Source organism: Falco naumanni, chromosome 3 (assembly GCF_017639655.2).
Source record: "Falco naumanni isolate bFalNau1 chromosome 3, bFalNau1.pat, whole genome shotgun sequence".
Classification (NCBI taxonomy): Eukaryota; Metazoa; Chordata; class Aves; order Falconiformes; family Falconidae; genus Falco; species Falco naumanni.
This window is the reverse complement of record NC_054056.1, coordinates 66916422-66933827: the sequence shown is the minus strand read 5'-3', so window position 1 is coordinate 66933827 and position 17406 is coordinate 66916422. Positions and strand designations below refer to the sequence as shown.

Genomic DNA, 17406 nt, shown 5'->3' with positions numbered 1-17406 from the left:
AATGAACAACTGCATGATTATTGTTTCTAATGTCTCAACTAGGTAAGACAAGCTTGTCCTCACCTCCCCCCCAAAAGTCCAGGAGAGTGTGAAATATGTAACTTTGAGTTTCTCAGCAGTAATAATTGCTTGGACAGTGACAGGGAGCACCTGGTTTGTTTGGGATTTGATACAAAGGGTAGAGCTACAGCATACTGAGTAGCGCATATATATCTATATATATATATATACTCCTGCTTGAGCTGGACTGGCTGGCAGGGAAGATGTTGGCTGTAATAACCCTAGCCAGCAATGTCTTGACCTGCAACCTAAAATGATCCTCACAGTCCAGTGAATCAAATAGATGTTTTGTACTTGAACATTGGTCCTCCTGTGAGCGAGATCGGGTTGTCTTGTAGTGACGTGGTTTTGTCAGGGTTTCTGGCTTAAGAAGGGAACTGGAATGACTTTACTCAAGACCACAGGGCTTGCCTAGAGCAGAAAACGAGAAGCAGGTTCAGATATACTGGGAAGACCTAGGCCTATAAGCTGCCTGTTGTTGAAAGGCTCCTTCAAATAGCAGCAGCAAAGTGGAGGAGCCCCGAACTTCTCCAACAGAGCTGTGTTTCTGTGTGCTGAACGAAAACTGAAGTTTTATGTGACCTAAATGCCTTGAACTTACCTAGAGCACAGATGTTAGCACTTTAGAGTATGTAATCTCAGTAATGCATTCATTCTGATTGGAACTCAGAACTCATGGAGTTTTTTAGAAGTTATTGGGGGAAAAAAAAGTATCATTGAATACTAATAATGATATTTTTTTACGGAGTATTTGAATTATTTTGGTGCACAGGAACTGTTGTAAAACCTGGGATTTCCTGTTCCTATTTAATTTTTTGTAGGGTAAATATTAAAAAGTTTGAGAAGAAAAGGTACCGAGTGAAAAATGGGCTGTTGACAGAGTAGGAAGGTCACTGCCAATCCAGCCTGTGCTTTGTATCCCACTTGTGAATAAAGTTGGTGCGGTTCCTGAGGCAGACAGCCACCTCTGTGATCTTCTGCGTGGGAACAGCCATGGCTGAGCTATAAACTCTGGGTGCAAGTCTCACCTGCCTGACACCAAGCACACCATGCTTTTGGAGAGCTTTTTGATTCTTCTTGTTGTCAGCTGTTCTAGATAGCTTGCTGGATCCCATTGAGTTCGGTTTCTATGACTCCTTTCTTTCCTCCAATTGTTTTGAAGGAATTATATTTGTAATCACTTCAGGTAGTAGAAGCTTAATATACCAGCAGTGCCTTGTTCTGACCACGTTTTACCTAAGCTTGTTCACCTCCATGTTTGCAATAATCCAACACAAGCCGTGTATTTCTGCAGAGAGGCTATTTGCCCCCGTGTTGTTCTTTCCATAGCTGAACCAACAGAGTGATTTAACTAACGCAGTGATTTAACTCTGATCTGTTAAATGTCTGAGTGGTCTTAATGCCATACGCACTGGATGGTGATCTGTGCTGTGGCTGCGCTAGTGGGTTGCGACACATAAAAGAAACGGGTTTTTTTAAGCACCTGGTTCTCTGAATCCTATTTCTGCTTTAATTTCTCTGGGGCAACTGCAGTAGAAATACCATTGCCTAATTTTAAAGTGGTCTCTAAAACAGCAGTGAATTGGTTTAATCCGGGGAAATGTGCTTTGTGAGCTAAGGCTGGAGCAAGGTTAGCATTACTGTATTTAATATCTAAACATGGAGCAGATGGGCATCGTTCCTTAAGGCACAATGAATACAGGTAACTTGAAGGGGAAATGTTGAAAAAGAGGAAGGTGAAATAAGATAGCAAAAGGTTCTGTTAGAAAGTGTTTATTTCCTGGGAGTTTTAGTAGGTAAACTGTGTAAATGGCAGCTTGGTTACACCTCGTTTTTGGAAACTGGTTCCCTTTTCTTAGTTTGTTGGGGGGTTTTGTGTTTTGTTTGTTTTTTTTTCCCCTTGTAAAATGCCCACAGTCCTTTGACCTGTCTCCCATCCTGGCAGTGATGTTTATACTACACATTCTTCTACCGTTTCATGCAGCCAGCACTATCAGAGCTATGCTGAATGAGGTCCCAGCCTAACTACAATATTAACCCTGCAAATCTGTTCATTTTCTCCTGAGCAGCCCCAGGCAGAGTATACAGGAGAATGTGTCCAATTGAAAAACTATTACAGACTCGGTGGTGCTGCAGTGTGCTAAATTGCAACAGGGCTGTGTTTTTCTGCCAGAGAGGATCCGGCTAGGGGAGGAGGTGGTGTCTGTCTCATACTAGTTGCAGATTTTTTTGTTTCAGTCTCAGCCTTCTTTGATGATTTCCCCCCCCCCCCCCCCCCCAAGTGTTTGTCTGCTTTTAAGCACTGAAATGTGTTGCCTTCCTCACACCTGCTGCTGTCCTCCTGCTGATCGTCCAATGCATTTTTTCCCACCCCTTTGGTTTGCGTCACTCCTTGCATTCTTACTTCCACCTTTCCAGATACAGTTTTTAATTTTTTCTTCATTATTTTACTAAATTTCATACTGCAGATCAGTAGCATCTTGGGTGGTGGTTGTACCACATAGCATTTATAGCAGACATTAGTTTTGCATAGCGTGTGTACCTTATTTTGTCTGGACTTGTCTTCATCGTGCTGCAGGCACCTCCTCAAGCAATTGTAGTGATTAAGCGTGGTATTTCTGCAGATTTATATTAACTTCTGCTTAAAAAGAAAACGAAGTAACCCAACCCTCCCCACCCCCAACGTCTAAACTAGATGTTTTTCTTCATCCTCTTCATTTTTATCAGGATTTGACCTAAACTTGCTTTTGTGTATGAAGGAAAATTAGTTAAGTACCTTGTGGTTTATAGATGCCTTTTGTTACATGTTACTTGGATTTATTGTGCAACATTGGCCCGTAAATCATTTCAGTTAGACGTTTACCTGGCTTGTGTTGCCTTTAAGGTTTGAGTCTTTTAACAGCCGTGAAAAATGGAGAAATTATGTTTTTGGCAGCGGAGGACTTTGCTGGTCCGAATACCCGGTAACATTGTTTCACGGCCATGCTGTGCTTCGGTAAGGTTTTCTGCCCGGCTCTGTGGAGATGTTTACAAGGAATCCATTACCTTTTGCAGCTGAAAGACGTGTCGAAAGAACAAAGAGAGTTTTGTGATGAAGTGTATCTGACTTCTGGCTGCTTTGCTTACCTTTTAAATGTAAAAACTGGTAATTTGCAAGGGCTTTTAGTTCTCAGGGCATCCCTGTAAGATTCCACCCCGTGTGGAGCTTTCCTTCAGTCGAAAGCGGGGTTGTCTCAAAACCGCTCTGAAATGCATTTCTATTTTAATCCCCCACTTTGAATGCAGCCTGCCTTACTGGCTCCAGCGGATCGCCCTGCCCTGCCCCACCCACCGCGCGCGCAGGCTGCGTCTGCTGCTCGCTGGCGTTACATCTCTCCCTTTGTGACTAAAAGTTGGTTTCATCAGCAAAGCATCGGCTCCCGCTCTGCTCTCCGAGCTCGCCTGCCTGGGGAAGTCGCTCAGACCTGCAGCCTATGCGGGGCACGCGGGGGCATCTGTCGCCATACGTATAACTTTTAAATGGAAAATGTCTTTCTCAAAGGCTGTCGATGTCCAGTGGTCTGCAGTCCATGAGCAGTTGACTAGTCCAGGTGTTTCTGCTTCTGTTTCCGTGCTATGTGAATTGGGAATTCGAGAGAAGAGTGTGCAGGATGGAGGAGTTGAGGGTTTGTATTTCTGTTCTGGCTGTACGGCAGTGATGGAGGGCTTGGGAAGGAACAGAAAGTCTACCCGGGGCCGTCTTAACTAAGGAAAACAGGAACTGTTCTTGAGCTTTCTGTCTGCAGCTCTTTCTGTCAGAGCCTTTATCAGCTCTTAAATTCAAGAATGACCTTTTTGTTTGGTATGGATTGTCTGTCACGAGCAGTGTTCAGGAGGAACTTGCTTTATTGCACATGATTTCTACTTTGTGGTTTTTATCACTGCATTTTGCCCCACTTATTTAAATAGTAGCCAGTTAAGACTCTCAGAGCTGGATTGATTTGAAAAACTTGCCAAATATTTTTCTGTGCTTTACTAAGATAAAAGTCATAAGCTGAGGCTTGTGAGATGGTGCTGTTGACTCAAGACTTTAGGTTTCTGTGAGGTTTTTAAGGAGATCATTAACCCAGGTCTATCTCTTCACAGGACAGTCGGCCCAATATGTCAAGACCTCTCATCACTAGATCCCCTGCATCTCCATTGAACAATCAAGGCATCCCCACTCCAGCACAGCTCACAAAATCCAACGCACCAGTTCACATTGATGTGGGTGGGCACATGTATACCAGCAGCTTGGCCACGCTTACAAAATACCCCGATTCCAGGTAACTTTACAAAGCTTCTTCTGCATGTCTTCGGCAACTCCTTCCATTTCATGCTTGGACGTCCTGGGGCTGTCTTAGAATGATAAATTTAGTTCCTTTTGTTTCAAAATCAAATTAGGCTTCTTTGTTTGTAGGAGGTTAGACTGAGTTTCCTTTCCCTGCTTCGCTATATTTCAGACAGATGGAACTTCTGTAAATCCCTGTGTGTATGTGCTAAACCAGAGTTGATAGTAAAGAGCACTTACTTTCTACCACCTAGAATTGTGGGTTTATGCCAGGGCGCGCATCCTGTGGTTTATTACATTCAAAAACTGTAGCCATACTGCATTTAAGTCCCAAGGTGGGGGTGTTGGGGTATTTGTTTTGTTTCTTTTGGAGCAGTAAGGGCTCTCCTGTACTGTCAACAGGTAATCTCGGATATGTCACTTGAGGTGAAGGCAAGGTTGAATGTAACAAAATATAGGACAGCATAAACTGAACACTTTTTATAGAATCTTAGGATATTTCAAATAATTAGGCTCTTAACTCTGACCTTCTGAATGAAGCATTCATCACTGTGATCGCTTACTGATATTAAGCAGTTAGAAAACTTCTGCATGCATGGGCAAATAGTGTATGTAGAGCGGGTGCAATAAGAGTGCAGCTTTGGAAAAACAACAGTGCATTGAACACAGTGTGTGCAGGAATTACATGGTGGTGATGACAGATAAGTACTGTAGTGATGCTGTAATTCTAAGAGCTGGTTATCAGTTAGCAGGTGTTGATTGTGTCCGCAGTGTTAGACTGTGCCTTGCCCTTCACCGCCCAGTCCTGCTCTAGAGGTAAGGCAGTGTTATCTTTGTGGTCTTTACACCATTTGAGGGGGCAGTTTTGGATTTCTGGATCCCGCAGCTCTGACTTGCCCTTCCAAAGAGTACCAGGCACACTTCATGGGATGTGATTTTGTCCTAAGCATGGTTTCACTAGCGCTACTGCCTCTGCAGCATTGCCTGTGTAGGTTTAGGTGGGACTGGAGTAGTGCTTCTGACACTAGGAGCTGAGAGGGCTAGAGGAAGGGAACAGTAGATAAAAGTGTATGAAAGAGAAAGAGCTGGGCACATGGCCTTTCTTATGACAACCTTCTCAAGGAAGGCCAGGCAGAGGGAACTAATAGAGGAGTGCCAAAGCACAGGCCTGCCAGGAGAGATTGAAGAAGTTTCTGGAAAAGCTTGAACTGTTCTTTGAAAACCAAATCTATCGTTTTGGGGAATTTTTTTTAGCACCTGTTTGTGTTCAGCTACTAGGAGTTGTGATTACTTAGCTTTTTTTTTCAGTAGTTGGAGTAGTGATGGTGTCTGAAACTGCTGTGTATGCAGTGTGAGAGGCTGCTGCTATTAATACATGCAGCTTCTGTTTTCATGTAAAATTCACTGGACAGAATATTACTTTAAGTGAAGAAATGCTAAAGTGTCTTTCATAAGTGTGTATGGCGGCAGTGGAATTTAAGTTTAATGTATTCTATGTTCAATTGAGCCATTGTAGCACTTGAAAGTGGAAGCTATGCCTGTAGTATCAAAGCCTGTTTAATAAATTAAACATTTTAAAGCTCTTCAAACATAATTTAAAGAAAATCCAAACTCTGAATTATAGTCATTCTGTTTCAAGTTGTTCTGACATGCGTTTGTGTTTCAGTTCTGACAGTAAGTGTCTTTTGAACCCCTTGATGAGTGAATATTTCCAGCGTAGCTGTTAGAACCTGGAATTCCCAGCCACTTCCAGAACTTGATAGTTTTAGTTTGGTTTTTTTTTAACATTAGCAGCTTCAAAAGAGCAATTATTAAACTCCTTTGGATGTCAAGACAATGGCATGAAGCTATAATGTGGCAATCACGATGCAGTCATTTGGATTTTGTCTGTGAAATTTTTACCTTAACATTTTTTTTCCAAGCGGAGAGTGTGTGTGCGCGTGTGTACATCTATATCTATATCTATATCTATATGTGTATATATCTGGTGAGCGCTGGGTACAAATTATGCAGTAATATTTGGACCTTAACGCAAGTTGTTCTTTGGGACCTGACCCAGTCAGTCCATGTCTACGGTCTAACTTTGTTAATTAAGCCAAGGTTTTGGTCGACATTGCTTGAATGTTTCTTTTTCTGCCAATATCATGTGTGCGAATGACATGAAATCTAAGGCAGGGTCTCATTGATATCTTTGGGCCAGCTGAAGACTCCTGAGGCTTACTGCCATACAAAGTACTGTCTATGAAAAATAAGGTCTTGATTATCTTGCCTGAAAGAGCACTGCTCCAGGGATGAGTCAAGGCATAGGTTGCAGGCTCCAGCATCTAACAGGTTGAGACATGAAAGTCATTAGGTTTCTGACTCGTATTACATGTAGTCTAAGGGCTAGAAGCCTAAAATGAACCTTTCATCTGTGGGCCAGGTACCAGAGTCATCTTTCTTTGTGAGATTGAAAGGGTGATATCCAAACCAGCAGCTCTGGAGTCACTGTGACTTGCTGCTGTGAAGGAGACCTATCCTGATAGAGCAGTCTCAGCTTTGAAGCAAGTGTACTCTTTCTTCTCTTTTTGGGTTTAATAGCATCTCATCTTGCACCTCTCTATTTTCTCCTTCCTGAACAGTAGAGTAGGAATTGGAAAGAGTACTTTAAAAAAGGGTTCCTTAAATTATATCAGGTAAAGACTTGTAGCTTGCAGGGCTCATTTCCCATAATTCTTTTGTTAGATCCCTCCGCCTGGTCTGTGCCTTGATATGTAACGTGCCTACTGACACATATCTATTTATTCCTCCAAAGAAACCTAGGTGCAGCTATAAAAGTGCCTGGCTACTGATGCTGGGTCCCTGCCTTTTGCTATGGAAACACCGTTGAGAGCTTCTCTCAAATGCTCTTGTGACTGAAGGAATCAGAGCCTGTCTGTGTTTTGGCCAAAGGCTGACACAGTGAAGCAATCCCAACAGACAAGCAGTTTATCTAACAGATGCTTTGAATTGACTATTCCTAGAATTTTAAATTCTGAAGCTGAAATAATGCTGAACCCCTCCCTCCCCCAATTAATTTAAAAATCTGCTAGCATAGAAATCAAAGGAGCCCAGTTATATTCCAGACCAGGGAGAAGCTACTGTTTTCACAAGGAAGATCCCGTGTTATTTTATGTCATCAACAGGCTTCAGGTTCTTCCAAGACACCAATGAGACCATGCCTCAGACATGATCTCATGCAGCTGAATAATACAATTTGCCAGACTTAGGCTTCAAGAAGAGGCAATTTCAATCAGTATATCTACCAAGAAGAACTAATGTAAGGTCAGTCTGCTGAAAGAAATAGTAATTTTCTTTAAATGCCTGAAGAGAGGGCAGGTGTCCTTCTGTGCAGCTGTCGAAGACCGTAGACCTTGATGCATTCACCCATATACAGATAATTCCTCCTGATTTTGAGTTGCTGACTGACGGTTATTCATATGTCCACGTGAATGGACCAAACAAATAATTTCTATTCTGTGAAGTCTTATGGTTTTGGAATTTGTTCTGTTTTGAACTAGGTCATGACCTCCTCTTCTCAACAGCCTTTAGTTTAAGTTACCAGATTTGCAGGATGATGCTTGCCAACAGTTACCTGTTAAAGATTTGGGTGCACTATTTTTTTTTTATTTATTTTGGTTTTGCAAGTGAAGATTTTAAAAAGTAGGTTTGCTTTCCACTGCCCAGAAAAAAACTCAATTTTTTTATTCCAGGGAAGACGGATACAAGATGAGGGTCTGCTAAAGGAGCCTTTCTCCCCAAGAGCTGAGGCACGTGCATGCTGTCCCATTGTTCCCTATGGTCACCAGAGAGTCTGAGGAAAATGGGTTGAGGTTTTACCATTTATGATTATGAGTAGAGGAGGCGCAGGCCTGTTAGTTCTGATATCTGAACCTCAGCAGCCTACTCTTCTTCTTGCAGTGCATTATCATCTTGCAGTAGGATGGAACCCTTTGCTTGGGGTCGGCATTCCTATATCTCTCAGCCTTAATGCTGTCTGTATGGCATCTACCAAAAATTATTGTGCACCAGGCTAAGGCAACCTCAACTGACTATCAGAACTAAATGGGAAGATGTTTAACTTTGATCATATGAGCATCAGCTGTCTGATATCTCTGATATCAGCAATATCAGCAGTGTCGTCTATCTCATATGCTCAAAGCATCTGGATCATTAATAAGTTCTGTCCAAGTCATCTGGTACAAATATTTGCATAACCCCATGGTATTTGATTGCCACATCCTGTATTCCCACCATAGAATGGGAAAATTTCATTAAAACCCTCGTACTTCTTTGTGGACCCTTTTGGAGATATCTGTGTTGCTATCTTACATCTTGAGTTACTCCCTGCATATGAAGATGGATTCTTTTTACATGGTATTTCACAATACTTCCAGATTTCTGCCCAGGGCTGTTTCAGGTTTTCATATGAACCAATCCATTCATGTCCCAGTTTTCTTACCCAATCTTCGCCCTCAGCCCTCAGGGAAATTAAATTTCACACACTTGGATCCAGTTAGGACACTGATATTTTTTGGTTGGTAAGGGTTTCCTTTGTATCAAGAGCACAGAATTACTTAGGACAGTGCCCAGACTGTCCTTGGCTTTTTTTGACAGTTTGTGAGCGAGACTTACCCTTCATGGGTTACGTAGGTAGATCTCCAAGGACACACTATGAATTAGGCAGGTTAGGACTGTTCACCTGTTTCAGAGTTTTGGCATTTTGTGGTCTGCAGACTGTCCTCAGTTCCAAAATAAGACACCAACGTGGCCCTTAGTTCAAACTTCTGCATGTTGCCACACCATGCTGGAGACTTCTGGTTCGGTAGGAGATGGGTTGTGATTAGGGTGTTCTGTGCTTTGCATAGAGCTCCCTTTGTAACATCTCCACTAGAGCAGCTCCATTGCAAGTTTCGTACTCACCTTGGATAGTATCTCTCAAACTGCTGTAAGTGATGCCAGTTGTTTAAAGAAATAAATCCACAGTTTTCTAACTAATGACCATTTGGGGATTTATTATTTTTTTTATTTTTTTTTTAAGGAAAGACTAACAGAGTGGGTGTCAACTGTATCTTTATGTCCCCTCTCCTTGTTTGGATTCATTTTTCTGAAATGTACATCTCTACCCGTAGAGGTATTTGGTGAGCTTTCTAGAGTAACAACATCAAAGCCTGATGAGGTGGTAGGTCTTAAATCACTGCGACACTACAGTAGTTAGACTACAGTAGGCTTGCACTTTTTGAGAAGAAACATTGTGTTGCAAGTTGTAAAGAGCAGTCTTCCTTGGGAGTTTTCAGTATTGCTGTATACTAGCTTCGTCTTCTGCGTTAGCATGAATGATCCAGATTGCAGATTTTTAATACTTTTTAACGTTCTGGCAGAGGAGGAAAAGGCAAAAGAGGTTGGCAGAGGCTCAGTTTAGTCTTCATTACCTATTGGCTTGCTTATCTAGTTATTCACCTTTTATATTTCATCATTTGATTGCTGCATGGTCGTGTGGCAAGGGTGAGGGAGGGCTTGGGACAGGGAAATACACCGACTGTCTTACTGCTGTGCTGTGACCCAAGATAACTGATTTAACTTTGAACTTTGGTTGCTTCCTACCAAGGTTAACAAAAAAACAATTTGTACAATGCTTTGGGATGATGATTGAAATTTTAAAAGATTACTATCTTTAAGCATAAATATTTGTAGATGCCAGTAACTGAGACAGAAACAGTTGATTGTGTTGGCAATCATCAGTAACTTGTATGTAAAAGTAAAAAATGAAATGTTGATTCACGAGGACCAGACTCAACGCAGTTAGGCATTACAGTTGTTTCGGCTGATGTAACCACATATACAAACTTGGGAGAAAAATAGAAACAACTGTGAGTGACAGTGTCCTTTATGTCTATTTCAAGAAATGCAGAGAATTTACACAACTGGTATTGAAAAGAGAAATACTTTGTAACACACATCTGTCAATAAAAAGCAATAAAGGTATTTTCTGGTCCTGGCTGAACCAAGATTAATTGTATCTCTTAAGTGTGTATATTGAACTTAGGGTATATATTGACCTCATTTTGCCTCAATTAATGATCACCACAGGTCAGTCATCACTGTTGCCTCAGTAGAAGTGAGTATTTTCTGAATCTTAGTTCTGTAATGTGTCTGACTTGCAAGGTCAGCAAGTCATTGCTGTTGCTTGTGGCTGGTGACTAGGTGAAAGAAATAGCACGATCAGATTAGCAGGTTCTCACATCACGTGGTCAGTAACTGGTGGTGAGTCATCACTGAAAGGGGCCACAGAGTTGATGTCTTCCTGTTCCGAATGTCAGTGAAAGTGGTTTTGTGTATTATTTATTTGGAGGATCAAAACCAGTGTTTTGTACTTGTTCAATGCTTTTATACTCGAATGTGTAAAATGACAGCACAATCAAGATAGTGGGTTATTAGGGTACCCTGCACATACGCAGACCCAGAGAAAGTAGATGTGCAGACTTGATATCACAGGGGTTCATGCCATGCGTAATTATGTCTGCATGGCTGTGACTGTATGGATGGAAACACTCAAGGGATTAAATGTCTACATTCAGGAGTGTTACAAAGCTAAAGGCTTCAGCTCCTTACTTCTGAGTCTAGTAGTCCTCTGAAGTAACAAATGTTTTTCTTGAGGGGAAAGAAAATCCTTGTCATCAGTATGTCTCACAGATCCCTTTCCCAGTAGGTTTATGTGAGGTTATGTGGGCTGGATCAACCTGTAAGTTAGGAAGAGGGAAGTTGTCAATAACTAGTTGAAGGGTCTGTGCTCTAAGAAATTCTTATATTGCAAAGGCTGCATGATGCCAGCTCCGTGGATGGAAATTTGTCAATGAGAAAGTTTGGTGGTGTAGTGTTTGCACTTTTCTACCCAGTAGCATGGCTGCTTAAACCAGGCTGAAGGCATCCAAGCAGTATTTCTCATTCTAACTGACCAATACTTGGGAAGGAAAAAAGGAGTGCTGAGTCTGTGGATCTTGCTGATCTGATAAGGAAAAGCCCATTAGAAACTGCGGTGGTGCTGAAGTATTCTGCTTTGAGCCATAGTCCGGAGGTTCAGTGGTTTGTTTTGCCTTTTGCTGTACTCAGTCCTTGCACTCAGGAACCTGTCTATGTTAGCACTGGGTTCTTGTCCTGCTCCCACATAAATTCTTTGTACTTCATTGGTCTTTCATAAATTGCAATGTAGCTGCTAAGCAAATTGGCATCTAGTACGGACATAATTGCAGAAGTAAACATTTGGCTTCCAGTTTTACCGTCAACACCCGGCCATCTCTTGGGTGTGTTTGGAGCTTTAGGATATAGATTCCAATTTCTGGCTTACTACTTTCTGGTAATGATCAGCCTTCTGGCTGGGTTTCACATATACAAGCCTGCTTGCCATTTGGGGATGTATTTGCAAAGGTTGCATAGGAAAGGGTGAAAACTGCTTAGGACCCAATGATTATCTGCACTCATTTTAATGCAAATACTGCATAAATGCTGTGTTGGCCCAGGAACATCACCAGTTCCTGTTACATGGGCATTTCCTCTAACTTAACTGGTCTGCATTTTATTCAAATGTCATCACCATACAACTGTCATCTGGCAAGCCTTATTTCGCCTTTGTCTTTTGTTCTCAGTCATTCTTTCCTCTTAGTCTACAACTCTCAGGATGTTGCTGTCTCATTGACTCCCACCCTTCAGTGTCTTTCTTCTGGCCCCTTTCCACTCTGAGCATTGACCCTACTTCCATCATCTGAATTCCCTCATTGTTTTGTCTTCATTTCTTTTTCATCTACACTTTTCTGTCTCTCTTGGAAGGAGTCAGAGCTCACAAAGGTCACAAGTGATCAAAGATCCAGGCACATTGCTTGCTTGCTTGTTCTCTTCTCCCCACACATCCTTGGTTTCTGGCTGCTGTTAATGGTGAGCTTTCTTTAAGTAGTTAAGCAGCCAGCGTATTTTATAGATATCTCAGATGATGCTTTCACCCTTAGAGACATGGGTTGAAAGGATGCTCTAAGACTCATTGATATTGATCTCTTTCATTGAGTCGAGTCTTTGAATCAGTAATGAAGTAAACTGTTTCCAGCTGTGATGTGTATATTAGCTTGGGTCTGTAGGACTCTTACAGCACAGTTGTCTCTGTATCTCATTTGGACAATTTTCTAGGCATTTTCAGGGAACTTTCTGCCTGCTTCAGGGAACTGAGGCTCCTGCAACAGTTTGAAAGCATTTAATCTGAGCTCATAGCTACTTCTTGTGGCACACTTTGTAGAGACACACTTTTAGGAAAGCAGTGGGCTCACAGTCACCTTCCCACCCAGTATTTCCACTGTGTAGTGCTATGTGCATAGACACTTGGGCTAGCTCGGGTGCTCAGAGCAATATAGCGCAACACTCCACCTGGACTCGTTTGTCCTGCTTCTAGCTAACTCAGCTGTGCTGCTTCTGGTACCCAAGCTAATTACTGAAGACTGATCTTTTATATTTCTACACACCACTGCATTTTGCAGAACAGGCACTCTGTAAAGGAGAGCAACACTGGCAATTCAGTTTCTGTGAATCAAATACTTTGTTTGTGAAGGATAAAGAAAGGTGGAAGGGGAGAGTAATAGAAAGATTCAGGGGTTTTGTTCATGAGATGAGATGGTTGAGCATAGCGGTGTGAAATGCAATGGGCTATACTTCAGTACTTCATCAATTTATAAAGATTAATTCTACCTCTTAGACCCCAGTGGGGGTTTCATGTTAAAATGTGACATGCCTATCAGTCAAATGGTAGACGTAATTGTTCTTTAAGTGACCTATTAACATCCTATTCCTTTTTAATTAAAAGTTGTGTTTGTGTTCTCATGCAGGCCATATTTGAACAGTAAAAACTCCTTTCATACAAGGCGTGTTGCAGGCAGAGAGCTGTCACAAACTGTGTGACACACATGTGAAACAGGAGGAGTGATTGAAGTCCCAGTGCAGCAACATGTGGCTTGCCTTCGGCTGCCGCTGACATGGAGGGAGATGGAGGGATAAGCAGCATCTCCCAGGACCACACCCAAACCCTTTGCATTCCTTGCCTAAGAAATGGCTTGTAGTTGCTTATTGTGGCATAGAAAGTTATAATATACAGCATTTGCCATAAGTGTGTCACTTCAGAGCAAATGATGGATTACGTTCTTCCACACCCCAAAAGTTGTCTTTGTGCTGTAATTAAAAAATAAATGTTGCAATGTTGAATTGGAAATATTTTCTTCCATACAATGAATTTGTTTTGTTAGGTTGCCTGGATGTAATTGCAACAATGTCAGTGTATTAAACCCTTGTCACAGGGTAATGGTTTCCTGCCGCTACGCCAGTGCCAAGGACTGCTTTGCTTAACAGCTCTATTGCTGTTTATCAGCAGTAGCGATTATTTTGCTTCTGCAAAACTTTTTTTTTGCTTACTTTGTTCCCTGTGTGCATACTATAAATTACAGTTCTGTGCGAATGCTAACCACAAATCCTAAACAGTAGGAAGCACTGCCATGCCAGAGAGCAGCTCTGCTGGGAGCTGGTTTTAGGTTCACCCAAACTTGTCAGCGATCTGAGGGGGGAAAAAGGTGTTCCAAACCATGAAGGACTGCTGGGCCCTTTCTACCATTGAAAATTGATCCCTCTTAAACAGTTTAGAGGGCCCTCGGGGTCTTACAGCTTACATAAAAAATGAAAGCCCTTCCTGTCTTAGAGCAGCGCAAGCAGTCAATACAAAAGAGAAAAATTATCTTTTAAGTGTATCCCATTGAATCCATTATCTTGAGGGCCCATGTGTGATGCTTCATCAAAGCATCATCGTCTTGGTGATACATAGGAGAGAGGGTGAGGTGGCTTTCAGGGGATTTCAGAGAAAATGCTGCAGTACTGTCAGTGCCACAGGACAGGCTAAATGTGATACAAACCAGAAAATGAGAGTTGCAGAAAAACTGATCTGTTCCTCCTTATAACAAATCGAATTCATATTTTACATGTTTGAAACAAGCAAATTGTTCAGGAAAAGTTTTCAATGTTTCGTTTGTAAGTATGAAAGTCCCGTTGGACATCTCGCACAGTAATTGCTTTGCTTTTGATCAGAATATGAACTTTCAGATTTTTTCTGCATTACAATGAGAAAGAGAATAAAGGAGGAAAGAAAAATCAGTGCTTGTACCATCAATGCGTTCTAGCCTTGTTTTGGGAGGTAGTGAAAGGACTGGATTGATATATCATGAGTGATTTGGTGTTGAATTTCTGGTTCTTGTGAGCATCAGAACTGTTAGTTTTTAAACACTGAATTCTTAAGTCTTTTGCATGCCAGTGCTAATGTTTTGTATGTTTTTCTTAGACTAGCATGAAAGGAAGATCTTTGATTTCTGTTGTTCTGAGTTGGCAGTATTTACTTAACGGCATAGTGGTGTTTGCCAGATCATGTGGTTAGGAGCTGATCTTTTGCTGTTGGTGTTTCCTTACTCCAAATAAATAAGGATGTTGCTCTTTGACAGATTATATGCAATAAAACGGAGAATAAATCAGATTTGTTGCCAATAACCAGTAATATCGATAATTCAGAAGTGCTATTGAAAAAATGCATTTTTGGAGGGCAAAAGGAAGAATGAAGAAGCAGTATTTTTCAATGGAGTGGTGTTGTCAAACACACATCCTTTGGGGTATCTTTCATTTCCTTTGGTGAAAGGTTTGCTTAAATAAACTGAGCAGTAGGCAGTGGGTGTGTGCCTTTGCACAACAACATACACCCAGCTGCTTTGCTGGCCAGGGTGATCCTAAAGGCAGAGCACTGTCAACATTCCTAATGGGTTATTACCCAATAACGCACACCCTCCAGTGTCTTGGGACTACGAAACACTTTTTACCTAGCCTTCCTACATGAATAATGAAGCATTTCAAATATTCATCCAATCACAGTCAGCCTCTCTCTTGACTAAGGGTTGCCAAATGCAATTGGACATACTTCTGACATAGAATTTCAGGCTATAGCTCCGTTGGAAGAGTTTAGTCATATTTCTCAACTTCTGGGAAGAGATGAGATTAACGCCGTGATGGTAATTTCTCCAAGCTCAAAAGCTATTGTTTGTTTTTGCTATTAAATTCTAGTTTACCAGCAATATAATTCTGTAGTTTTAGAAAACTGTGTTTTATTTTAAATTTATACTTGTAGTTTGTCACATGAAACAGCTCACATTCTGTTTGAAACAGTAAGATGATTGGCTTGCTCTCAAAGTGCTGTGGATACACCTGCACATCACTGAAGTCACCACCAAGCATATGAAATGCAGTTAGCATGTATACTTTTGAAATATGTAGACTGTATTTGTTTTCCTCTTCTAGTTTTTCAAAACATTTTGCTGCCCATCATGATTGTCTCCTGACATGCCAGTGTCTGACTTTTATATAGGTTTTTCTCATGTCTTGCTAGTGTACTCAAAACCAACATCCTCATCCTTTGCAAAATATTAAGGTTTAATTTTACTTTACTAGCTTCTCCTGTGAATAAGTTCCCTTGAATGCTAATCTCCCCTCTGGCCTCCCAAAACCTGATGAAGGTGTGCCATGCTCCTGCTGGTGGAAGTTGCCAGCCCCTCTGCAGTAACGCCGCAGGGAGTCACGCTGGCTCCAGCGTGCTGCCTCAGAGGAAAGCCCCGTGCCAGTGTCCATCTTTTTGGTGCAAAGGAGATACACAAGTGATGAAGTGGTGGGAAATGTTGTTTTAGGAAGATGTAAGCTGGAGGAATGGTGGCAGGAAAGATGCCTCACTGCTTGTATTTCGCCCATGGAAGACCTAATGTGTGGGAAAGGGAGAGGAGAAAAACTGCTGCTTTTATGTTGCTGAAGCATATTTGGAGGCTCCACTTTTAGCGGGCATTCTCATTTTCCCAGTTTCTAATATTGCTGTCTTATAAAGCTGGGCCTTGGGCCATGCCTTTCCTACCAGCCTTTTCTTGCTTAGTGGCTGATCGCAGTAAATTCATCAGCAGAGCTACAATTGCACTTTTCCCGCTTCTGCTTCGGTTTAATGGTGTAGCTCTCCAAAACTGAATGAATGGATGCTGCTTTCCAGACTGCAGAGGTCTGGTTCCAGGTGAGCATTTAATTCCCTGCTTGGGAAGAAGGAATAAAAGCCTTCATCAGGTTTGTTTCATGCTTCTCTCTTTGGTAGGCTTAACGAAAGGAGGGCTGAAAGGGTGCTATTCAAAGTCACTGCTTGTCTGGTATCACTGCAAGACAAAAAGCATTGGCTTAAAAATAGAAACAGCTGGTATGGCTGTGACTTCCAGTTGTGTTTAGCTTCCATGTGGGTCCCTTTATTTCCTATTAAAATGCTAAGTAGTTAAATCAGAGGTGTGAGTCCTTCTTCCTTCCCTTTATTAATGAAGTCCTGGAAGCATGACAAACATGAAGGGCCCTAGGAGTGCTGGCAAACGTGTGATAGGCTTCTGTAACATGCAAAAAGCATAAAGCTGGTAGCACAGTTCTCATTCAAAGAAGAAAAATCAGTCATGTTGTTCTTCCAACCTGTCCCCAAGCCTGCAGAAGCTCTGCCTGGGCATGCCAGGCTGTTCCCCATTGGGACAGGTTGGCTGCATCTCTTCTGGGAGCGTTTCTTCCAAGAGTCCTTTCTGTTGCTAGGAAGGACTGTGGGAAGGATTCTGTCCCTTGGCTTTGCATGCCTGAATATTTTTCTTTGCAACATGGTTCCGCTGAGAAATGTGAGCAGTGATGAGAGCTTTATCAGCTGGAAATTGCAGAGGCTGTGGACAGAACAAAATAAATGGGGTGAGGTCCCCAGAAAACCCAAAAACCATTGTCAGTGAAATCTAGTCCTGATAAAGTTCAAGTTTGTTGTAGCGCGTGACTCATTAAATGTACGTCTGAAATGAGGGCACATCCATCATAACAGAGAGTTTATTTTCCTCATTGCCATCCTAATATTATTCTGCTGTAGTAACAACTGTAGTGGTGGAGTGGGTTGGAAGGGTGGATAGTGCAGG

The 17406-nt window shown here is 41.9% G+C and overlaps 1 protein-coding gene across 1 annotated transcript in view; it reads left to right on the top strand.

Moving 5' to 3' along the window:
* Window positions 1-17406, top strand: part of KCTD1 (potassium channel tetramerization domain containing 1) — a 69609-nt gene that overhangs the window by 29672 nt on the left and 22531 nt on the right. The window contains 1 exon segment of the mRNA XM_040587530.1: window positions 4186-4364. Coding sequence (XP_040443464.1) covers window positions 4186-4364 — 179 coding nt within the window.